This window comes from Lemur catta, chromosome 21 (genome assembly GCF_020740605.2).
Source record: "Lemur catta isolate mLemCat1 chromosome 21, mLemCat1.pri, whole genome shotgun sequence".
NCBI classification, from domain to species: Eukaryota; Metazoa; Chordata; class Mammalia; order Primates; family Lemuridae; genus Lemur; species Lemur catta.
This window is the reverse complement of record NC_059148.1, coordinates 7,801,109-7,825,068: the sequence shown is the minus strand read 5'-3', so window position 1 is coordinate 7,825,068 and position 23,960 is coordinate 7,801,109. Positions and strand designations below refer to the sequence as shown.

General features: G+C 59.3%; 2 protein-coding genes across 8 annotated transcripts in view; both read right to left on the bottom strand.

The window, feature by feature from the left end:
* Nucleotides 1-5,770: 5,770 nt before the first annotated feature.
* On the bottom strand, nucleotides 5,771-8,988 carry SLC25A1 (solute carrier family 25 member 1). The gene is made up of 9 exons (XM_045535201.1): nucleotides 8,719-8,988; nucleotides 8,304-8,411; nucleotides 8,125-8,224; nucleotides 7,906-8,044; nucleotides 7,286-7,370; nucleotides 7,038-7,142; nucleotides 6,773-6,888; nucleotides 6,620-6,693; nucleotides 5,771-6,444 (listed from the first exon to the last, which is right to left on the bottom strand). The coding sequence occupies exons 1-9, from the start codon at nucleotides 8,810-8,812 to the stop codon at nucleotides 6,330-6,332; spliced, it is 936 nt and encodes a 311-aa protein (XP_045391157.1). The 5' UTR covers nucleotides 8,813-8,988; the 3' UTR covers nucleotides 5,771-6,329.
* A 550-nt stretch (nucleotides 8,989-9,538) lies between these two features.
* The window catches only part of CLTCL1 (clathrin heavy chain like 1), a 110,339-nt gene continuing 95,917 nt past the window's right edge, over nucleotides 9,539-23,960 (bottom strand). For 5 of the 7 annotated variants that reach the window (XM_045535186.1, XM_045535187.1, XM_045535190.1 and 2 more), the window contains 8 exons: nucleotides 23,740-23,907; nucleotides 23,519-23,668; nucleotides 19,574-19,705; nucleotides 16,324-16,434; nucleotides 15,873-16,043; nucleotides 13,329-13,550; nucleotides 10,818-10,893; nucleotides 9,539-10,097 (listed from right to left, as the gene is read on the bottom strand). In XM_045535186.1, coding sequence (XP_045391142.1) covers nucleotides 9,889-10,097; nucleotides 10,818-10,893; nucleotides 13,329-13,550; nucleotides 15,873-16,043; nucleotides 16,324-16,434; nucleotides 19,574-19,705; nucleotides 23,519-23,668; nucleotides 23,740-23,907 — 1,239 coding nt within the window. In that variant the 3' untranslated portion in view covers nucleotides 9,539-9,888. Of the gene's footprint in view, nucleotides 10,098-10,294; nucleotides 10,335-10,817; nucleotides 10,894-13,328; nucleotides 13,551-15,872; nucleotides 16,044-16,323; nucleotides 16,435-18,683; nucleotides 19,103-19,573; nucleotides 19,706-23,518; nucleotides 23,669-23,739; nucleotides 23,908-23,960 lie in introns of those variants that run through there. The other 2 variants (XM_045535189.1, XM_045535193.1) reach the window with 2 other exon arrangements.

Genomic DNA, 23,960 nt, shown 5'->3' with positions numbered 1-23,960 from the left:
CAGCGAACGCACCGGCTGCTGACGCCCGACTCGGAGAGACCGCGTGGCTCGCCGCCCGCAGTCAGAGCTGCGAGTGGGTCTCAGTTTCCCCAGCTGTACCCTCCCGCACCCCCAGCCAAGGCGGGTCCTGAGCCCCAGAGGGAGAGAGGCGGACCTTGGTGGGTCGGGCCAACCGGCCTGATCGTGCTTGGAGCTGGGCCCCTGGCCACCTGCCCCTGCCGGTTTCGCCGGCCACCAGGGAGAAGGCCATGCAGCCCCTGCCCCTCTTGTCCCAGGCCCAAAGACGCTTGCGCCCTGCGCCCCTGGGTGTCATCCTACCCACTGAGCTTGGGCTGCTCCCAAGGCACACAGCCCTCCACACGTGGCATGGGACAAAGAGCAGCAAGGAGCCACGGCTTGCAGACTCTCCCTAACCCTAACCCTTGGGATCCCTTCCAGGGTACAGACCCCTGAAGGGCGTTTGTTGACCGACTCACTGACAGGCCTGATATGATACCACCTGCTGCCTCCCCCACCCCCGCATCTTCAGCCCCCCTCTCACTAGGCGGGGGAGGGTGGGGCTGTGCAGGCCTAGGTCTCCATTGGTCCCTAGTGTTCCCATCTGAGAAATGGGGTTGGCTGAGAAAAAGCAAGGGCCCGGCCAGGATAAGCCAGTGTCCAGTGGTGTGGTCTGCATTCCCTGCTGCCTTCTGTGGGGACATAACCCAATCCCACCCTTCCTCCAGGCCCTGGAGTAGGGGACTCATGGAGGTGTGCCTACACCTGGCCTCCTCCTCCATTCGCACGTGGCAGGGCCACTGTGCCTTACATGAGCCGGTGGGCAGCAACACGTCTGGACTGGAGCTGGCCAGGCGGCAGGCTGGGGAGGGGCAGAATAGAGGAGAAGGTAGTGGAGCCCCTTGGTCCCCATCCCCTGGCTCCATCTCCTTTCCCACGGCTGAGACCAGGGACATAGGAGCAAAAAAATACCCCGGGGCCTCGTGTTGGCTGACACCTGTAATCCTAGCACTCTGGGAGGCTGAGGCGGGAGGATCGCTCAAAGTCAAGAGTTCGAGACCAGCCTGAGCAAGAGCGAGACCCCGTCTCTACTAAAAAATAGAAAGAAATTATCTGGACAACTAAAAAAATATATAGAAAAAATTAGCCGGGCATGGTGGTGCATGTCTGTAGACTCAGAAGGCTGAGGCAGAAGAATTGCTTGAGCCCAAAAGTTTGAGGTTGCTGTGAGCGAGGCTGACACCACGGCACTCTAGCCCAGGCAACAGAGTAAGACTCTGTCTCAAAAAAAAACCAAAAAACCTGGGGACAACAAAGACACAGTCATAAGACCTTCCTTCCTTCATTTAGCAGAGGCCAGTGATTCTCCAGCCCAGGCCCTGGGGCGGGGACACGGTGGTGGGCCACAGGCCCGGCCCTGCCCTCCTGGGTCCGAGCACAAGAAAGACAGCCAGGCCGCTGGAGAAAGGGGTACAGGCCCACTTCCTGCACACGGGCCAAGCAGGGCCTGCAGGGCGAAGGTGAAGGGTAAGGCAGCGTCCCAAGGCGGAGCCTCGCGGCAGCGGCTTGGCGGTGCGGCAGAAGGCAGGCTGCGCAGGAGGAGTCCGGCCCTGGGACACGCAGGCATCTCCGGGCAGGGGAAGGGGAGGCGGGCAGCCGGGGAGTGTCCCCTCCCCTGGCGCCAGGAGGGCCCTTGGTGGCCTCCGGCGTCCACAAGGGCGTCCGGGAAAGGGGAACGAGGGTGGCTAAGCCGGCCGAGTGTCGAGGGGTGCAGGCGAGGACGGTGAGATCCGAGGACCGGGCTTGCGTGGCAGTGATCGCGAGGGCCCGAGGCAGCCGGATCCTGACAGACTGCCTTGGCTGCGACGGCGCGGGCATAGGGGCTCCGGGCGGCTCAGAAGCCATTCCCACCGCCCCAGCAGGGCGCATGCGCGCAAAGCGCTGCCGGCGCATCCTCCTGACGCCATCAGCGCGCACCGCCCCCGACGGTCTCGGCCTTCCGGGAGCGACCCGGCTCCGTGGCTGTCGGCTGCCTGGATCGCCGGTCCCCGAGGACGAGAAAACTTCTCACTCAGAAGTGGGCTTCGAGAAGCCTCCCGGGGCCTCCCGCGCCCAGGGACCCCTGTCTCCGGACCTCCGTGGCCGGGTGCTGAGGGAGCCCTGGTGGTCTGCGGCCACGGGCCCCGCCCCTCACGGGAGGCGACCTTCCTCCTGGCCCAGGCGGGCACAGCTCCTTCCCCGAGACCTGGTCCACCCGCAGGATAAGCCCTCGGATGACGATCGCGGGCGCTGTATTTACCTTCTCCGCTTTACGGCCTCGGGGGAGTCTCCCGGGCACGAGGGAGGCTGACTAGGCGGCGGCGGGGAGGGGCTCCGGCGTGCGGTCAGCTTGCGGGGCCCCTCGGGCCGACTGGCAGGCCGGCCCAGCCCGGTCAGCGCGCGGAAACCGCCCCCGCCAGCCAGGGCTTGCGCTGCTCGGAGTTCATGAGCCACCGGCCCCCGCACGCACTTGAGCAGAGCTTGGGAGCAGAGGCGTGAGATGGTGCATCCCATGAGGTCACTTAGGAGATGACACCCTGTGGCCAAGTGGGGCCTTCCAGGTCACGCCCAGCCAATGGAGGATTCAGTGGGTGGTGGGTAGGTGTGGCCAGGCAGGGGAGACAAATGTGACAATTTGTGATAAGGGCTGCTTTCGAGAGAGTCACGGGTCAGGACCTGGCTGAACCTGAGCAGAAGGGAGACTGCTCTCAGGGATGTTTGCCAGGTGGGCATGGGAGGAGGGGAACTACAGGGCCACCATATTTTCCGCGGGTCACCCACATTTTTGGCCCCACTATATATTTATCCATGAACTTGAGTGTTCTCTGTGGTCCTGCCATTGGCTTTTCAAGCCAATTCTCCACTGTGCTTGTGTCTCTGTTCCTGTTCCCAGGTCTCGAGGGACACCCTTGTTCTATGCCCCTTACCTAGGACCAAATAAAAAGCAAGGAAAATACTACTTCTACATCAACCAAAATCGTGCTTGCTGTGTCAAGGGGCACACAACCCAAAAACTAGAATTCTCTTTGTTGGCTGAAAGGAGCTTTTTTGGGTACTAAAGCTCGGATTGCCATTCATCACCTATGCAGGGACGTGGGAAAGCCATGGGAAAGTCTGCATGTGCAGAAGTGTGTAAGGGGAGCTTCAAGGAGTTTGGGGGGGGTGAAGGGCAGCTGCCTGGAGGCCTTGCCTAGAGGGAGCAGAACACCTGTCCTCAGCCCCACAGCAGTGAGGGCAGGCCTGGAAGTTGGCCAAACCCTGCCCCAGATATGGTCACCACCTCACCTTCTGCTCCCTTGCTCTTATCTCTGGAGCTATTGTCCCCCCTGGGCACAGTCCATGAGGATCACAGGCTTGAGACTGCCAGATGGTGTAGGCTGGCTGTGACTTTGGCTGATCACCAAGGCTCTGGCTGTGAGCAGGACGTGGTGATCTGGAGTCCCCACACACTCCTCTGATGTGCACACCCAGCCACCTCCTGGGGTTCTCCCTAGCATTGGCCAAGCATCCTGGTTGCTGGGGAGAGGTGGAGCACAGGGACCCGCCCACATCTCTTTGCCCCTTTGCCCTCATTACTACAGGGGCAGGCAAAGGTTCCAGCCCCAATGGCTGTGGTCTGTGCTGGTCCCCTGTCATCGGCCTCCTCTCTGCTGCATTAGAAATCTTGGTTAAATGCAACTTGGCTCCCTCTAGGCGCTGCCTGCCTCTTAAGCTGCCGTCATCTGCTCACTTCCCTGCAGCCCAGAGGCGCCTCAGATCTTTCCTGCGCAGACCCCTCGCGTCTCAGCTCAGGGAGTTGAGGCTGCTTATTTCCCCAGGTGACGTGTGCAGCAGCCTACAGTGTGGGTCTGTCAGGGCAGGGGGCTTCTCCATGCTGTGGCCCCAAAGCACTCAAGCCCAGCTCAGTCAGCATTTCTGGCTGGGCTCCCTGATGTCTGTAGGTAAGGGGACCCTGCCCCTTCTGTGGGGGAGAGGGATAGGAGCTAGAAGGCTCCTGGGGACAGGTCCCAGGGAGGATGTAGACCCACATCACCTTACACCCTTCACTGAGCCAGTGCAGCCTCAGTCCCTTCCTCCCTGTGGAGAGGGACGAGGACAGAACTGAGATGCAGGTGTGTAGTCAGTGAGTAGCTGGCGTGTCAGTATGTGCAGGCATGGGGTCCCCACTAGGCTTTGTTCCAGGAACTGCCTGGAGCCTGGGGAGATTGCAGGCGACCTCCTACGACCCAAGAGAAAAGCTGCCCTGCGAGGGCTTGCTGCGCACTAAGCATTGTCCCTAGCCCCTTACAGGAACACATCCTTTCACCCTCATAACTTGAAGTGGGTTCTCTTGTCACCCTGCTTCTCAAATTAGGAAATCAAGGTGAGGTGATTTGCCCAAGGTCACACAGCAATAGATTCACGCTCTGCCCTGCCCGCCCCGCCATTGCCCACAGACGCTGAGGCCTGGAGCGCAGGCCTAGGGGCCAGAGTGCCCCTTCAGCGCGGAGGCTGGCACCAGCGCTGCCCATTACCTGCTCTCACCCCACTGCAAAGCTGCTGAGGTCCAGAGCCGGTGGCCTGGGCTTGGGGGACAGAGAGCTTCTTGGTGTGTCCTCAGCATGGCAATCGTTTGCCCTGTGTATATGTAGGGGCGAGGTGTGGCAGGCTGTTGCCTGGGCCCTTTCTCTTCTGTTGCAGCAAAGATTGGGAATTCTGTGAGCACAGAGAGCACACAGCCAGCCTGTCACACAGGCAGGTGGCTGTGAGTGGTGACCAGCCTCCAGGCTCTCCCCATGGAGCCTTCAAAACCCTACACTCCTTTTGCACCCCTGAACCACCGAGTGGCCATCAGATCTGCCCTGGGCTCCCTGCATGCCAGGCTCTGCCCTGACACACGTGGCCTGGACTCCGGGGCCCTGGTGCTGCATGGTCACCGAGGATAGGGCCTGCCTCCGTGGAGTTCCAGCTGGCAAGAGGTTGTCCCCCAGCCTAAGCCAAACACTTGCATGACTTTTCCGCCACCAAGGCACTGGGACAGGAAGCTACCTCCTGCCCCCACACATCCGGGAGCACTGGTTGACCCTGTCCTGTGCAAGGGCCATGGGGACCTACAGGCTCAGAGCTCTGTGGCCTCTGGCCAAAGGAACGCTCTCTGAGGTTCAGGGTTGGGGCTGAGGTGGCCAGAGGTCCCCAAGGCCCTGGCCAGGCAGCCCTGCCAGCAGCAGCCCGGGTGGAGTAAGGAAGAGCCCCACCCAGAGCCTCAGGGCAGAAGCTGGGCACCCCCACCTGGAGTACTTCCTTGGGCCTCCTTCCCAGAAGCAGCCCACTTCACAGACTGCCACAGGGGGGCCTGCACCCCAACCTTTCCCTGGGTCTTCCCCGACATGACATGAGGGGCAGGCAGGCGTCCTGGAAGGGCTGTCTCCCGAGCCCCACCTTCTCCTCTGCTCACTCAGGCCGCCTGCCAGGCTGTCTGGAGGCCTCGTGAACACACCCTTTAACCCACCCTGTGGGATCTTCAGGCCACAGGGAAGACCTGGACATAGCCCAGATCCTGCCTGGCCTGGTGCTGGCTTCTCAGGGAACCAACACTGTGGCCCCAGCTGCCCTGGCCCGGGTGGACACTGGCCTCTCCCTGTCCCTTGGCTGCAGTGTCCTTGGGTGAGGGGTGAGCTGGCCCCTTGCAGAGGCACAGCCACCCCTGCCCACCCACATATGGGCCCACATAGGGACGGATGCAGGGGCACGACACTGCAACAGGATCCGGTTTATTCTGCCTTGGCAGGGTGGTCCTGAGAGTGGCGGGTGCCACCCTGTCCCGGGCGGAGGGAGGGCCCTAGGGCCAGTTAAGGCCAATGGCGGGAGAAGCGGGGGGCATGCAGCCCCCGGAATGCGGTGAAGCCAGGCCGAGGCCCGGAGGCAGCTGTGGTAGGCCAGGGCAGGGTGGAAGGCACCGGGCTGGGACCGGGCCATGGCTACAGGGCCGCGGATCCAGGCCACATGGGCACCCCAGGACGAGGGGCACAGTGTCACATGACACAGAACATGAAACACAGGCACAGGGTTCACAAGGAAGCACATGGACAAGTGGGCACAGATTCACAGGCAGAGGGATGGATGCCCACCCATAGCCAAACACGTGGACACAGTGGTGGTTTCACACACAGACCACAAGAAAGTCACGGCACTACGGGGCACGCAGACTCGAGGGACACAGGAGGGCCTTTTGGCACTACTGCACTGGAGTCACATGAGCCGGGGTGTGGGGCTGTTCTGCGGGCCCTGCGCAGGCCCCACGAGGGCCCATAGGCTCAGTCCGTCTTCCACACCTTGTTGAGCAGCTTCACCACCTCGTCGTAGATGATGAACACGATAGCCACGTCCAGGCAAACTCGGCCCAGACGGGGGACAGTGCCCTTGTAGAACCTGGGTGGGGGAGGGGCAGGAGGTGAGCAAGGCAGGTAAGGGAAGGGTCCCTCAAAAAGGCGACCCAAATATAGGAGCGGAGAGAATGCAAGACTAAAGGGGATGCCTGGGGTGGGCTAGAGCAGCCAGGGAGGGTCCAAGGAGAGTGCAATAGCCCTGCCCCTCCCCCACTCACGCCTTGAGACCCTCATTCCTCAGGATCTGCAGGCCACAGTCCCACGTGTTTCGGTATTTATGCGCCTCCAGGCCCTGCAGGACACCAGCAGGCCAGAGCTCAGCAGTCAGCTGCGGCCCAAGCTCCCCCTACCCATGCCTGGCCCCATCCCACCTGCATGCGGGTCTTGATCACGTCCAGAGGAGTGTTTCCGAAGACGCTAGCTGCGCCTGCGATAGCTCCGAAGACCCCGGTGATGAGGGGGTTCATGGGCTTGTTAGGGTTGTCCCCTGGATAGCGGTGGGGGTGTGGTCAGAGGGTGATGGAAGATAAAGGAGGACGGGGCATTGAAGGCTGCAGCACACCCTGGACCGGGCCTCAGGAGGGGGCCCCCACATCCTGGAGTGTCTGGAGCTGGGGCCCCGGGGCACGGACGCACCTCGATACCAGTTGCGCAGGGAGGTCATGACAAAGAAGCGGATGGCCTGGTTGGAGCCCTGCTTCAGCACAGTGGCTGTGAGGCCCTGGTACGTCCCCTTCAGCCCTGGGGGCAGGCAAGCATGGGGTCACACTGGTGCTGCCCAGGCCCCAGCTGGGGATGGGGCTGCCAAGGCAGGAAGGGGAAGTGCCGGCCCCTCCAGCCTGACCAAGGCCCCTGACCCTGAGGAGGAAGGCTGCGTGGCTCACCTTGTTCCCGTACTATCTCCCTAACCCCATGGAAGAATCCTCTGTACTTGGGGTTGGCAGAAGTCTGGTCGTGAATGAACTTCACCTGAGAGAGAGGGAAGCAAAAGCGCTAGCTGCCTGAAGGGTGCACCTGGCCCCCTGGCTAGTAGGCCCAGAGCCTACCAGGCCAGGCCACCTGGGAAACAGCGTTGCCCAAGGCCGCCCTGGGACCCCAACACAGATGGGCCCCAAAACCTGCCACCTGGTAAGCAGTGTCTACCATTAAGTTTGCTGCTATCTTCCACAGTTTTGACATCAAGCGTGTTATTTTATGTTTTCTGTTAATAATAATATTTCCTAAAGACCTTAGTATTATCGTCCCTTTGCCTTCAGAATAGTGAGTCTCCATGGAAGGACCCTCCTGTCAGGTCCCCGGTCCCCAGCAGGGCCCCCAGCGGTACCCGCTCCCCACCCTGACGGTCTTCGTGGAGCACAGGACCACCCCTGCACCCCCTGCATGCCGGTCTCCTCACAGGGGCCTTCGCCACCTTGACGGTCTCCACTCCATGGGGCACAGGACCACCCAGCCCCCCACTCCTGCACCCCCTGCATGCCGGTCTCCTCACAGGAGCCTTCCCCACCTTGATGGTCTCCATGGGGCACACGACCACCACTGCTTCGGCCACGCCGGCCCCCAGGCCACACAGCAGTCCGCGCGTGCTGTCCAGCCGTCCCTGCGCGTCCCGCATGTGGTTGCTGAGGAACTCGAACATTCCGAACCTGGGGGCGGGAGGCGGGTGAGAAGGGCTGCCCCACCCGCCGGGACCCCCCGACCCCCGCGGCCGCCCCGCGGGCCTCACCTGACGGCCGCCTTGGGGATGGAGCCGTAGAGCAGGGAGCTGAGGCCGCGGTACAGGCCCAGGACTCCGTGGCTGCGGACGGTCTGCCGCACGCAGTCCCCTAGGGGAGGGGCGGTCAGGACCCGCCGCCCGCGCGCCCGCCCGCGCCCGGCCCGCAGCCCCGCGGCCGCCCCGCTCACCGATGCCCCGGTACCGCGGCGGGTGCGAGCGCTCGTCCAGCTGCAGCTGCGTCTTCACGTACTCGGTGGGGAACGTGATGCAGATCTCGATGCCGCCCGCCAGGCCGCCTGCGGGCACCGGCACCCGCCGCTTAGACCCCACCGGGCAGCCCGCCCCTCCCCCGCCCGGACTTCGCCCGGCGTCCCCGCCGCGCGGGTGCCGCTAGCTGGCGGCCGGGCTGGGCCCACGCCCCCACCCCCGCTCTCCCCGCGCGAAAAGCCGGGCGACCCCTGCCCGCCAGACGGGGGACAGGGCCGCGCCCCACCCCCCACTCCCCCAGCCCAACCCGGAAGTGAGGCGGGGCCTCGGCGTCCCGGGCCCACCCGGAAGCGCCGGGGGCCGCAGGGTCGGGGTCCGCGTCCCGCAGGGGCCCACCTGCCAGGATCGCCTTCCCCGGGTGCGTCAGCTTGGCCTTCCCGGACGCGGGCGCGGCAGCCGCTAGGGCGCGGGGGGCGCGTGGCCCGGCCATGGCGGGCGGGAGGCGGCGCACCCGGTGGGAGCCTGGGGTCCGAGCTTGCGGCGCCCGGCGCTCGGTGCGCGGCGGCCGGTTATGTCTCGGGGGCGGAGCGGCCGCGTCAGCTCCTGGGCTCCGCCCCGCGTGGTCCGAGCCGGGCCCCGCCCCCGGCCCGCCCTGTCCCGGCCGGGAAACTGAGGCCGGGGCGGGGCGCGCCAGGGGCGGGGCCTGGGGCGCAGCCAATGGCCGAGGCGGAGTCCTCGGAAAACCAAGACCAGCGGGGCGGGGGGCAGGGCCCGCGGGGGGCGGAGCTGGGTCTCGGCCCGGAGCTGCGGGTCAAGGTGCAGAGACTATAGCGCGCCCCGGCCTGTGGCCAACACCCGCGCGGGAAGGAGCGGGCCTCGCAGTCCGCACGTCTGCAGAGAAAGGCAGGACTTTGGGGACGCCGGAGGCGAGAGGGGCAGACTCCCCCCAGATACGTACGGCCAGGCCCGTCCCCCCGGTCCGAGGGTTTGATGTTCGGACACTCCGCGGGGCTGTGCAGTCCCACCCCTGCCCCTCTGCCGGATTTACAGCTCGGGAAAAGACTCCAAATACAACCCGGCATATTCTCCCAGGCAGCTTCCCTGGGCAGACACAGGTCCCCACCTGCAAAGAGGTCCCAGGGAGTCTTTAGCAGGCTGCAGGCCTGTGAAATTGGCCCTTGTCCCTCCTACCCACACCAGCACCAAGCAGAGAAGCTTAGCGTCGATAAACCGACTTTAATATTCATGATCGGCAGGAGGCTCAGAGCCGTGTTAGGACCTCTGACACCTCCATACAAGACGTACTCATGTTGTGTCTCCGAAATGGCCTGGTAGAAACACTTCTAGCCAGTGTGGGGTGAAGGGAGGGTGCCCTTCCCCCCAAGCGACAGGGAATCCTTGAGAAGAACCTCCCTGGTGACGCCTGGCTCTAGCCAGAGAGCGGAGAGGCAGAGGTCCACCTCCCTGCAGGAGTCTGGAGCTAGTCTTGGGCAGTCAGTGTCTACTCTGGGGAGTGGGGAGTCTACCCTGGCCTCCCTGGGCTCCAGGATGACTCAGAGGTTGCCATCATTGGGCTTCAGCAAAAATAAATAATGTCCGGGTGTCCCTGCCTCCCACTGGGGTCCTCTGTGCCCAAGAGTGACAGGCTCCTTGGAGAGACAGCGCCCAGTACACACTGAAGCCGTACACAGGAGTCTGGGTGAAGGCGGGAGCAGCAGTGTATTCGCAGGGGAAGCCGGCAGGGGCAGGGCCGGCTGTCAGCATCTGCTGTGGGTCTGCAGAGGGAGACACACGGTGAGCCGGGCTCCTGCTGCCCACCGGGTCCTCCCCTGGCTGCTTGAGTAGCCAGGGGCCCCAGGAGCAGGGTCTGCAGGACCAGCCCTGACCACCAGGAGGCTAAGGCAAGGAGTGTGGGCATTGCTGGTGTGGGGCCCGGCTAGAGGGTAAGCTAGTCCCAAAACAGGACACTTACTTAGCTCAATCGGCTGGGTCTCACTCATGCCCATCAAAATCTAGAAAGACCAGATTGGCATTAATGGTGGGTGGGCACACGTGCGGGGAACTGAGACCAGCTGGCATGCTGTGTGCTCACACCACACCCTCAGGCCCGTGTCAGCCCCGCAGCCTTCCCGGCACCCGTGGCCTCTCCAGTCCACTTGACAGCCAGGCCGTCCAGGGCAGCTCTCAGGCACAAAGCCCCTCCCAGCACACGCCCCCAGCAGCCTTGCCACCTGGGGCAGCCAGATGGGGCAGGACACAGTGGCAGCTCACAGCTGGGCAGGCACCCTTTTCAGAATGCAGGTGCCCTCAAAGCAGGGAGGATAGTGGCCGTGCCAACATTCCTGGACACATACCGTCTCCATATCTGGCAGCCACTGGGGTTCCAGCCCCCACCCATCCATTCCCGTCCCCATCTGAAGCCCAGCTAAAGAAGGGCAGTGTAAACCACCTCCACTGTCCTCTCCAGGGGACTGGGCGCAACAGGTGCCACCTACCAAACATGAGAGGGGTGGGCTCTGCCACATGTGCCTCTTGCTTACGGAGACTCTCTGAGGCATCCAGTTTGTCCACCTGCAAAAGAGCCGAGGGCATGTGAGCACCCACCTGACACCATGGTTTGGGCCTCTGGGTGAACATGGAGTAGAAGGTCAGGATGCAGGGAGAGTTGGAGCCGAGGACATGCACGTGGGCAGGCGTGGAGTGGCTGGCTCCACACCCCAAGCACATTTTGAATGCGGGGAGGCCATGATGAGGCCTCTGTAGCTGGGCTGAGATGGAGCATCTGGGGGAGCCCAGGTGCTGTTCCAGCCCAGCAGCTTCCCAGCGGGCATCTGGCCCCCAGGTGTACTGTAGCAGCGGTTGCTGCAGACCATGAGCGTGGCCTGGCTCATGGGGGCCGGGTCCTCCTCCAGACACAGGGACACACTGCTTACAGACCTGCAGAGCTGGGGCAGTGTGCAGGGAACAGCCAGTCTGGGCTGCTCGCCCCTCCTAACCAGCAGAGTGATCACGTAGTCCTCAGGAGACAAGTCACCTGGCATCTAGGACACTTCCCCTGAGAGGCATTTGAGGACTAGCTGCCTCCTTACTCTTCCCTGAGGCTTGACCAGGCACCGCCCCAGCTCAGAGCTGCCCGTGTGCCGAGCTCACAGGCTGGGCAGGAAAGAGAGTGCGGTGGTACTGGGGGCTGGCAGAGGCGTGGCACTGTGTTGGTGGGGGCAGCAGCAACTATGCTTCTAGGATCACCTCAAACAAGCGCTGAGTAAGAAGAAAGAACGTGCCCGCTGTGAGCTTGGCTCTAGGGCAATCGGGCAAGGCCCCCTGCCAGCTCCCAGCTGCCCCAGTCCAGCTGAAAGGGAAGGCAGGAGGCCGACCGGCATGCTGGCCCTGCAGTCTGTCCTTTCTGTCTGCAGCTTGCTGACGCCCAGGGCTGAGTTCCGAGCGGGGCCTACACCCTCCACTAGCAGAGTGTCATGGGGGCATCTCAGAGGGATGACTCCCTGCTCTCCCTGACCCTCTCCCCATGACAGGCACCTTGTCTGGCCCTGGCAGGCACAGGTGGGGAGCAGGGGCAGGTGCCGTGGCAGTCACCACCTCCCAGGGATAGTGGAGGGGTCTGGGAACCCCAGGCCAAGGAGCAGTGTCCTCTGATGACAACCCTGAGTCGGCTGTGCAGCCACAGTGCTGCCACGGTGACAGTGGTTGCCAGGATGCACTCATCATCCACCACAGAAAGGGAATGTGCTCCCCCAAGTCCTTGGGGGGGGTCCCCAGTAGTCCAACACCTGCAGCAGTGATACCTCTGAGGTCTGGGTGGGCCCGAGTTCCTCTTATGTTAATCGCTGGGCCTCTACTGTCAGGAGGAGATTCAAGCCACATTCATCTTTCTTTATGCAGGCTCTCAAAAAAGACTGCTTTCAGGTGAAGACACTTTAGGGCTGGGAACAGCAGCTCATGGTGGGTGAGAGCAGTTTCCGAGGGCAAACTCCACACAACACAGACATCTGTAGGGAGCTGCCGTCCACGGCAGTTGAGAAACCAGGGACCCTTGTAAATCTAACCCATGTGTGTCCCCTGGCAGACCATGCAGTTCGGGTCACGTGGTCAGGGCTACCCTTTGCCCTACCCCTGGAGAGTCACCAGGGAGCCTCACACTCAGGTGTCTGTGTGGGTGGGACTACGTCACTCTCCTGCAGCAGGCAATAATTTTGCATGGCCTCTGGGGTGGCCCTTGCTGGGGGCAAGGTAGTTTCCCAGAGGCTCTGCAGGTGCAGGCAGCCTTGCAACCCTTCCAGGCCAGAGCTGGCAGCACCAGCCCCTTCTTGTTTCTTCCCGCCCCTCGCTAACCTGGGAGGCCCCTCCCTTCCCTTGCACCACAAAAGCAAGCCTCAGCATAAGTGGCTTTGGGGTCTCCATTTGGCTTGAAGGAGAGCAAGTATACGGCTGGATGGGCAAGTAGGTGCTGCTGAGAGGTGGCTTTTCCACAGTGTTAGAAACCACAAACTGGACCAGTGACATAGGTCTCTGGACAGTGGCTAGGTCCAGACAGGGACTCCTAGGGCTTCGACACCCAGGGAGAGTTTTAAAATCAGACACTGTTACCTTGATGAGGCAGATAAAGCTACAGCTGTTAGAAGGATTCAATGCATGCATTAACATTCCTACTACTTGTTCAGCCAAGGGGTTACCACCAACAGGTAACCCCACAGCTATGCCCCAGACTCCACTGGAGGCTCTCTGAGCCCCACAGGCTGTCACCAGCTGGTGCCTCACTGTCACCCTGATGAAACCCAGGGCCACTAGTGAGCACCTGTCATGCTGCCTGGCCATGTGCATGCCACTGAAGCTTCCTAGGCGGGATCTGCAGGAGAGCTGCCCTGAGGGGGAAGGGCTCAGTTCTACTCAACACCCACCACGGCGATTTTCCGGAGGGGGTTAATATTCAGTGTGAAGGGAAGAGGCCATTCCTGAAGGCAGGCCAGGGCTGGTTGGGCCCACATGCTCACCTTGCTCAGGTACTCCCTCGTCACCTGGATGAAGTAGGGCATGGCGAAGTCCACGAGGTCGTGTCTCCAGGCCAGCTCGAGCACCACGTCTGGGTGGAGCAGGTCATAGCAGGTGAAGAGCGAGGCTGCAAAGCACTCCCGCCTGCCTTCCTCCAGGAACCACTGCAGCAGCTTCTCGGCCAGCTCGGCATCCCGCGACTCTGCGGCGTGTTGCATGGCATCCTGTAGCCAAGGAACACACACGGTTCAGCTGTCCTGCAGGCAGAGGCCTCGCGCCTGCAGTTGAGTGGGCTGGCAGGGCAGGGATCAGCGCCGGGCTCTACAAAGGCCCTCCCTGCACTTCAGAGCCAGTCTGGACATGAGGCGGAGCTGGTCCCTGCACCTGGCTGCTCGGAGGTGGCCCACATGGGTGCAGGGGCCCTGGGAGACAGGGCCTCTGGCCTCATGGCCAGTGACCGTGGGCAGAGGGAGTGTGCGGCAGTCTGGGGCGGCGCTGACAGGGCAGGTACAGCGCTGACGCTGGAGGCTTTTGCATCAGGGCTGTGGGCACCATCCCTGCCTCTTCCTCCCTCCAGTAGTGCCACACCCCCAACTGTGACAACCAAATGTCCCCCGAGGGCCAAAGTCACCCTGAGTGAGAGCCACTATCTATCTGTGGCTTTGTCCTCTGAGCTCCCTTCTTGGCCCATGTGGCTCTGAGTGGGTGGCTGGAAAGGCCAGCAGGCCCCTGGCAGCACTTACAGCACCACTCACCCTGCACTGCCTGAGTGGCGAGAGGCTGTGCACTGAAGCCCCTGGCAGACGCCGTGTGGGCAGGACACACTGGCTGTGATGGCCAGCTGGGGGCGGGGGGGTGTGCTTCCCTAGGTGTGTCTGAGTCCGGCTGTCACCTCCCAGTGCCAGGTCCCGAGACCTTCATGTGCAGTGTCAGAGCTTTAGCAGCATTTTCTCTCAGCGCCCTGTGCAGGGCCCCATGGGCACCCGAGGCAGGACCATGAGCACTGTCACTAAGGGCTAGCAGCTGTCACAGAACAGTCCAAAACACTGGAGATGGCAATTCGGGGTGAAGCTCAATGTGACCCCGACATCAGGGCTCACAGGCCTCAATGGAGTCTAAGCCAAGAGCTGCACCCAGATGCCATGAGAGTGAGACCCTGTGCTAGGCAAGAGGTGGCAGCTGTCTGTCCTGGGAAGACAGAAATGCCCAAGGACAGCTCAGAGAAGGAACACCCTTGGATCAAGCTCACGATCTGCTGGGGGCTTCTAGGGTCTCCTAGCCAGGGAGCCCTTGGGAATCAGCTCGGCTGCATGTTACGACAAGGGCCCTCTGCCTGGCTCCACTCAACCCACTGGGGAGACGGCTGGGCCAGGCAGAGATGGCAATGCCTTCAGGGTATTGGCGATCGCTCCAGACAGCCCAACCTGCCAAGCAGGCGCCCGGATCTGGATCTCAGAGTGGTGCTAAGCCATCTCTCCCTGGCATAAAAACAAACATTTTGGTTTTTTTCCTCCCAAGTGATCCTCCCGCCTCAGCCTCCCCAGTAGCTGCGAATACAGGTGTGTCACCATGCATACCTTTAAAGCAATTTATTTTTTATTTTTTGAGATAGGGTCTCACTCTGTCACCCAGGCTGGAGTGCAGTGGCGTCATCATAGCTCACTGCAGCCTCAAACTCCTGGGCTCAAGGGATCTTCCTGCCTCAGCCTTCCAAGTAGCGGGGATTATAGGCACATGCCACCATGCCCCGCTATGAAACAAATATTTTGAATGTGATTTTAATTTAGGTTTTTTTGGTTTTTTTTGAGACAGAGTGTCACTTTGTTGCCCTGGCTAGAGTGAGTGCTGTGGCATCAGCCTAGCTCACAGCAACCTCAAACTCCTGGGCTTAAGCAATCCTCCTGCCTCAGCCTCCCGAGTAGCTGGGACTACAGGCATGTGCCACCATGCCCGGCTAATTTTTTCTATATATATTTTTAGTTGTCCAGATAATTTCTTTCTATTTTTAGTAGAGATGGGGTCTCGCTCAGGCTGGTCTCAAACTCCTGACCTCAAGTGATCCACCCGCCTCGGCCTCCCAGAGTGCTAGGATTACAGGCGTGAGCCACCACACCCGGCCTAATTTAGGTTTTTTAATTCCCCAAATCTCGATAGGAATTAAAGTAGGTGTCAAGAAGTGAATCCTCCTCACAGAAGGCAGTTGTTGGGAAAACAAAAATAATAATAAAAAGAAAGAAGTGAATCCTGCCACACTGTGTATAGGTCGAGTGAAACTCATACGCAACTGCTGAGAAAAGAATCAACTCTAAGATTCTGTGAGAGTCAATCCAAACAATTTTTAAGGGGCTCCAGATGGCTTGAAACGCTCACCCCACGTTCTGATCATGCTCCCACTTAAGGTCAGCCCCTCGCCCCCACTAGGATCTCCTGGTGAAGCTCAGAGCCAGGCCTCAGGAAGAAGAGGAAAGGTGTGGCCCCCACCCAAAAGCGTCGAGGAGCACACTGAGGAGCTGGGTGGGAGGAAGTGGGGGCAGGGGGCCACCGACCTGGTAGAGATGATCCTTCTTGCAGAGCTCCACACTCTGGGCCCACCGATTACTGCGCTTGTACAGATAGGCCGCGATGCGCCTGAATTCCATCAGCTGGTGCTTCTCCAGCCGCTGAGCCAGGCCGATACTGTCAAAGTTGTTGTAGGCATCGACAGAAGCCCTCAGGCCCTAGGAAGACAGCCTTTCCATGAGGGATGCGACACCTTGACATGTGCTGCCTGCACAGTGGGCAGCCACACGGCATTACCTGGAGGTCGCTCCACCCTGGCCTCAGAAAGGCCCCTGTCCGTGTACCCGCCAGTGCCCTATGGGGCCTGCACCCCCTCCTGTGCAAGGGCAGCCTACTCCGAGAACAGACTGGCTGGTGCAGGAGGAGCGCCCAGCCGGCTCCTGTGCTGGGGACCCCACAGCTTTGCAACCCAGACAGGGCTCCCTTCTCCACACCCACCTGATAATCCTCCTCTTCCGTCAGCAGGTGGTTCAGCGCCTCGTTGACACTCCTGTTGTTGTGGTACTGGACTGACTGCAGGTAAGGCTTCACCAGGGGCAGCTGGCCTACCTGACAGGTTGGGGGGAGCTATCAAGGCACAAGGCCAAGCTTGTCACACCTAGGCTAGGCAGGAGTGCCCCGGGACACGCTGACGCTGACGAGGGGTGCAGGCTGGGTGAGTGTGTGCACACCCTCTCCACTGGGCCAGCCCCAGGAGCCAGGGCACCTCTGGACACCTAGAACCAACAGGCCTGAACACACTCACATGAGAGGACTGTCTAGGCCATTCGGTGGACATCAATGTCACCTGCAGACATTGTGGCTGGAATGCAAACCTGTATGGGCACCCTCAGAGATACTGCACTTCGGTTTCAGACCACCACAATAAAGCAAGTCACACGAATTTTTTGGTTTCCCAGGGCATATAAAAGTCATGTTTATACTATACTGTGATCCATTAAGTGTGCAATAGCATTATGTTTAAAAAACAATATACATACCTTAATTTAAAAACACTTTATTGCTAAAAATGCTAATCATCATCTCAGCCTTCAGAGAGTCCTAAACTTTTTGCTGGTGGCAGCTCTGGCCTTGATGCTGGTGGCTGCTCACTGATCAGGGGGTGGCTGCTGAAGGATGCAGTGGCTGTGGCAATTTCTTAAAATAAGGCCATAAAGTCTGCTGGATCCACTGTCCCTTTCATGAAACATTGCTCTGTAGCATGTGATGCTATTTGACAGCACTTCACCCACAGAACTTCTTTCAAAATTGGAGTCGATCCTCTCAAGCCCTGCTGCTGCTTTATCAACTCAGAGTGTGTATGATTCTAAATCCCTTGTCATTTCAGCAAGGCACACAACATCTTCACCAGGAAGAGACTCTACATCAAGAAAACATTCTCTTTGCTCATCCCTAAGAAGCGGCTCCTCACCTGTTCAGCTGTTCTCATGAGACACAGCAATTCAGTCCCATCTTCAGGCTCCACTTCTAATTCTGGTTCTGCCATTTCCACCACATCTGCAGTGACTTCCTCCACTGAAGTCTCGAACCCCTCAACGTCATCCATGAGGGCTGGAAGCCACTTCTTCAAAACTCCCGTTAATGGTGATATTTTGACCTCCTCCCATGGATCATAAATTTTTTCCCCCTTATATACTGGTGTGTTTATTTAGTTTCAATTTTTACTGATACATAATAATTGTACATATTTATTGGGTATATATGATATTTTGATACATACATACAAAGTGTAATGATCCAGTCAGGGTAATTAAGATATCCATCACCTCAAACATTTATCATTTCTTTGTGTTGGGAACATTTCCAACCTTCTAGTTATTTAAAAATATATAATAAATTATTGTCAACTGTAGTCAACCGAATATGCCATCCAACACTAGAACTTTTCCCTCTAACTGTATTTTTATACCCATTAACTAACCTCTCTTCATCACCCCCACCCCCTTCCAGTGTTTGGTAGTCATCATCACTCTCTTCCTCCACAAGGTCAACTTTTTTAGCTTCCACATATGAGTGAGGACACACAACATTTGTCTTCCTGTGCCTGGCTTATTTCACTTCACATAAATGAATGGTTCTTAATAGTATCTAGAATGGTGAATCCTTTCCAGAAGATTTTCAATTTACTTTGCCCAGATCCAAAACTGTAACTTTATACAAAGTGTATCTTCAATAATAGGACTTGAAAGTAGACATTACCCTCTGATCCACGGCTGCGGAACGGGCGCTGCGTAGCAGGCACAGAAACAGCGGTCACCTCCGTGCGCACCATCAGAGCTCTTGGGTGACCAGGGCCACTGTCAACGGGCAGTAACTTTGGAAAGGAATCTCTTTTCTGAGCAATAGGTCTCAACAGTGGCTTAAAATGTTCAGTAAACCATGCTGTACACAGATGTGCTGACATCCAGGCTTTGCTGTTCCGTTTCTGCACAGGCAGCGGACACTCAGCATGATTCTGACGGGCCCTAGGACTCTCGGAATGGCAAGTGCGCACTGGCTCCCACTTACCGTCTCCAGCTGCATTAGCCCCAGCAAGAGAGTCAGCCTGTCCTGTGAAGCTTGGGAGCCAGGCACTGACTTCTCCTCTCTAGCTGTGAAAGTCCTAGATGGCATCTTCTTCCAACAGAAGCTGATTCATCTACGTTGAAAATGGCTTGTTCAGTGCAGCCGACTTCATCAATGATCTTAGCCAGATCTTCTGGGTAAATTGGTGCAGCTTCTATATCAGCACTTGCTGCTTCACTTTGCGCTTTCATAGAGATGGCTTCTTTCCTTAAACCTCATGAACCAACCTCTGCCACCTTCAAACTTTTCTTCTGCAGCTTCCTCACCTCCCTCAGCCTTCACAGAACTGAAGAGTTAGGGCTTTGCTCTAGGTTAGACTTTGGCTCAAGGGAATGTTGTGGCTGGTTGGATCTTCTGTCCAGACCACTCAAACTTTCTCCGTATCAGCAGTAAGGCTGTTTCGCTTTCTTGTCATCTGTGTGTTCACTGGAGTGGCACTTTTCATTTCCTTCAAGAACTTCTTTATTCGCAACTTGGCTAACTGTCAGTGCAGGAGGCCTGGCTTTTGGCCTGTCTCAGCTTTGGACATGCCTTCTGCGCTAAGCCTAATCAGTTTCTAGCTTTTGATTCCTTTCACTTGAACTTGGAGGTCACTGTAGGGTTATTAATTGGCTTAATTTCAATATTGTTGTGTCTCAGCGAACAGGGAGGCCTAAGGACAGGGACACGGAAGGGGAAGAGCACATGTATCGGTTAAGTTTGCTGTTTTATATGGGTGTGGTTTGTGGTGCCCCAAAACAATTAAGATAGTAACATCAAAAATCACTGATCACAAAGCAGCATAACAGATATAATAATAATGAAAAAGTTTGAAATATTACAAGAATTACCAAACTACGGCAGACATGAAGTGAGCACATGCTGTTGGAAAAACAACACCAACAGACTTGCTTGACACAAACCTTCAATCTGTAAAAAATGCAACATCTGAGTAGCGCGATAAAGCAAAGTGCAACAAAAAAGGTATGCCTGTATCTGAAACCTGAAACAGTTCGATAAATTAAATTTTGAAATTGGCTGGGGGGTCATTTCAAAAACTGTTCATAAAGGTGCTACATTCAGATGACCGGGGCAGAGTGAGTCTGACACATTGTTCTCTGGGCCTGGGGTTTGGCTGACTCACCTTTGAAAAGAAATCGACCGTCCGAGTGTGATCCAGCCGGGGTGAGAGCACCAGCAGCAGGTCACTAACGAGCAGCGGTTTGTAATCCAGATACAACTGCAGGGCTCTGTAGCAGAGCTCGACGTTGGCAACCTAGGCGGGGAAGAAGAGGGTCATTCCCTGCCCCATGGCTCCTCCCAGCCAGGCCTGACACCAGCCGGTGGGAATGAACGCTGCCCTCCCCCGGCCGCAGTATTTTCCTCAGCACTGACACTTCTCTCAAGAGGCAGGGCGCTCTGGTTCCTGCCCCACGCTGCACGGATGCCAGCATCTGTATCTCTTGAGTGAACGAATGAGTGTCATCAGCCAGAATAAACCCCAAAAGATACATTTTTATCCAAGCAAGAGTCCCCCAGCCCTCCTCGGACTGGTCGGTTCAAGCTGTGAGCAAGTGGGCAGCAGGTCCTGTCACAGCCCCGGTGCCTCTGAGCCCAGGCACTGTGCGCTCAGACCCCGAGTGAGCCCGGACGCTGGCCCAGGCACAGCAGGCTCCTATGGAGAGGGCGGGGCCATGCCAGGCTGCTGCGTCTCTTGTCACGTTCCCTGCTGGTCATCATTCTCTTGCTGGGCAATGTCACTGGATGGCTGCTGTGGCCCCAGTGTCAGGGTCCGCACACAGCTCTGTTGCTGAAGGGAGCAAGGTAAGTCCCACCCCCCAGAAGGGCACAAGCCCAGCCAGCAGTGATGACCCAATCTGCATGAGCGTGTAGGGCCCAGGGCTCTGTGTGGGGCACACCCAGCGCTGCAGCCACACTGGGGTCGGGGACGGGCACCACTGGAGCCTTCAGCAATGTGAGGTTTAGGGGACCCGGCAGCCATGTGGGGCACATTGGGCTTTGCAGACCAAAAGTGGACACACAGTATTGTCAGAGTCCTCTGTGATTTACCAACAACGCCAACCTCTTCCTCCTCTTCCCTGTTCAGGCTAGCGCACTCAGTTACCACAGATTCTGACCCAGATAGGCAGCAAGGTCCCAGGTCGCCGCCCCCAAGGAGGCAGAACACAGCAGTCACCCAGCCCTGTCACAAAGCTTCACCTGCGGCAGCAACCAGCCCCACCACCGTGAGTATGCTCACACAGGAGCCCTGGAACCTGTCACCCTTCTGGGCTGGCCCTCTGACTCAGCAGCATAGGGGCCAACCAGAGGGGTCTTGGTCAGACGTGTAATAAGCAGAAGGGGCAGCTGGGACGTGGCGCGGGGCTGAGGAGCACGGGCAGGGTCTCAAGTTCTCCTTCTGTGTCGAGACACCTTCTCTGAGCCCCATTGGCCTCCCCAACCAACCGCACAGCTCCTCAGGATTACTGTGCGGCAAGAGGAAGCTGTCCAAGGACAGGCCCGTCTCACTGAGCTTGTGGGGGTACCATGGGAGTCAGCAGAGTTGCAGCAGGGCCTTTGGAGCTGGCACCACCGGTCCTGGCTTTTCCCTGCTGGGCAAAACCTGGGACGAGGAAGGCCCTCAGCCCTGCGACTACTCCACATGGCATGACCAGAGTGCTGTGTCCCTCCAGTGGGCAGTTTAAGGCAGAGCACAACTTGCCACCCTCCACCTCAGTCCCTTGGTGCCAAGGCCTGCAACGGACACGTCTTTGTGGAGCTAAGCTGCTGTGGTCTGGAGCCCTGTGCTGCCTCACGTTGCAGCAGGTGGGCCTCTGGAGCGTCCGCTGTCCCTGGCTAGGGGGCACTGGCATCCACGCAGTGCCCTCCTCTGGAGCCATGCTGGGAGACAGTATGGCGTGAGGCCACCAGCCACACGCCAGGACGTGGAGCACCAGCAGGGCTGTGCCCACGAGTGCAGTTGGCAAGGACAGCCAGTGCTGTGCCCACAGTGAGCACACAGGGCACGTCATCTCCACGGAGCCCCAGAGGACGGGCAGCATCCCAGTCTTGTAGAAGAGAAAACGAAGGCTCAGAGATTTCTGTCATGAACTCCAGGATGACCAGCCGGTGTCCTCTGAGCTCAGGACTCCTTGGCTCCCAACGATGGCGTTGCACTGCCTGACAGAAGCACCCCTGACGCCAGACACCTGCCATTGTTCATTCATCAATGGGAGAAGTGGGATTCATGGCAATGACACCTGTAGCCCACAGTGGCAGACAGCAGGTGGCTGAGCAGGGATGCCACCCTGAGTCAGCAGGGCCCTGCTTGGCCTGCCCCTGCCCGGCCCGCACCAAGTAGATTCTGAAGCACCTGCTTGATCCTCTGACTGGCCGCTGCACTAGCTCAGGCCCTCCTGCCCCCCACATCTGAGCTGGCAGGCTGTCCCACACAGCAGGGGGCGGCAGAAGCATCCTGAATCCACATGAGCAACGGCCTTGCCTTCAGCCCCACAGGTGGCAGACAGGAGACCTGCTCCCAGCAGGTCTCAGCTGTCCTGCTGCTTTGCGTCATTAAGAAACAAAAAGCACTGCCACTTCAACCATAGCACAGCAATTTTAAAGCTCACCCTCGTATCAGAGAAATGAGAATGAGAAAAAAGTACATGTAGGATTGATCAAGTATGATTTTCTAACACCTGGACCTCTCTACCTGGGACCGGTCACGTGTGCTGGGCCACAGTGACGTGAAATGTCTACACTCCCGCCAGCAACCTGCAGACCCCACTCAGGGCACGACACCCCGTGCGAGGCCACTAACCTCACGCACCAGGCCGAGGAGCATGGCTGTCTTCCACCAAGAAGCCTGTGTGTGTGCCCTGGGGCTCGACCTTGGTACACCGTTCCTAGGAAGGGCAGAGGCTAAGACCTCACCCAGCAGTCCACCTGCCACCCAGCCCACCCTCAGCAGCTCAGGTGGAAAGGCCACAGCTCGCTGCTGCGAGGGGCTGCTGTGCTGCTCCCACCCCTGACCTGAGAGTGGTGAGACGGAAATGCAGTGAAGATGCTGCCTTTCCCTGGCAGAGAGCAAAGGGGGGAGACTTTTGGCAAATTACTTACTCAAGGACAATGGCACAAAATGAAGACACTCAATGCAAAGGGACTGGGAACTAATGCTAGAGAATTTCACCACCTCTACCTAAGTCTCATGCAGAGCTGAACAGGAGAGTCCCAAGGTTAGAGGCTCTTAGAGATCAGGACACAGCATAACAGGGGCCTGCTCAATGCTCACACCCAAGCCCGACACCACCCAACTGTCTGGCCGCTGCCAGAGGAGTCTGGCATCCTGGTGTGGCCCACTGAGGCTGCAGGAGGGACGCCTACTCTGGGGACAGGTGAGGACCTGGGGCCAGGCAGCCCTGGGTGTTTACTGTGTGTTTTGGGTGCTTGCCCTCCTCTGCAGAGATGGTAGTTTCAGGGGGAGAGACATGAAGGACAAAAATGTCAGATGGTGAAAAAAATATGAAAAAAGTACAACAGGAAATGGGACTGGACAGGGCGTGGGGTTGGGAGCCTGGGCTGAGAGGGCATGAGGAGGAGCACGGGAGGCCTGGCCGTGAAGGAGCAGGGGTGGCAGGGCGGCGGAGCAGGCAGGGGCAGGCGGGGACAGGCAGAGGCAGGCAGGGGCAGGCGGGGGCAGGCGGGGGGCAGGTGGGGGCAGGGGGGCAGGCAGGGGCAGGCGGGGGGCAGGTGGGGGTGGGGGGTCAGGCGGGGGACAGGCGGGGGCAGGCGGGGGCAGGTGGGGGCAGGGGGGCAGGCAGGGACAGGCGGGGGCAGGTGGGGGCAGGTGGGGGCAGGTGGGGGTGGGGGGGCAGGGCTGCACACGGGCCACCATGCCCACCTGCCCCACCTGAGCGTCAGCTCCCTTCCTGGATGGAATTACCACCACCTGCCCGGGGGCAGCGAGACCACACGAGACGACGCACACGCCGAGGGGGTGCACCCTGGCGCTCACCACAGCCCGCCCCGCTGGTGTCCCCGCACCCAGAACAGGGCCTGGTGCGGGCAGGCAGGTGCCAACCCCTCTTACCTTGGCAATGATGTCCTTGAACTGATCTTCTTTCCAGGCCTCGGTGGGGTGGTTGAGGATGGTGAGCACGGCATTGTCGTACTCCTCGTACTTGTCGTAGAGGAACACCAGCTCTGCCCAGAGGTGCGCCTGCTCCGCAGCTCTCAGCACCTGCGCGGGGGGCTGGGTCAGCCTGTGCCACGTGTGGACACAGCAGCCAGACCGTGAGGAGGGAGCGGTACCTTTGGGATGTGGACACGGGACCAGAAGAGCTCCAGGTGCTCCAGCATCTTCTGCGGCTTGAATCTGGAGTAGAGGACGGCCAGCTCGGTGAACATGCCCACATGGGCCCGCTCCAGGCCCAGGGCTGCCTCCAGCAGCGAGATCAGCTCCTCAACGTGGCCCCGATCCTGGAGGGCCAAGAGCCACATGTGGGGCAGAGGAACTGCACGCCTGCCACAGC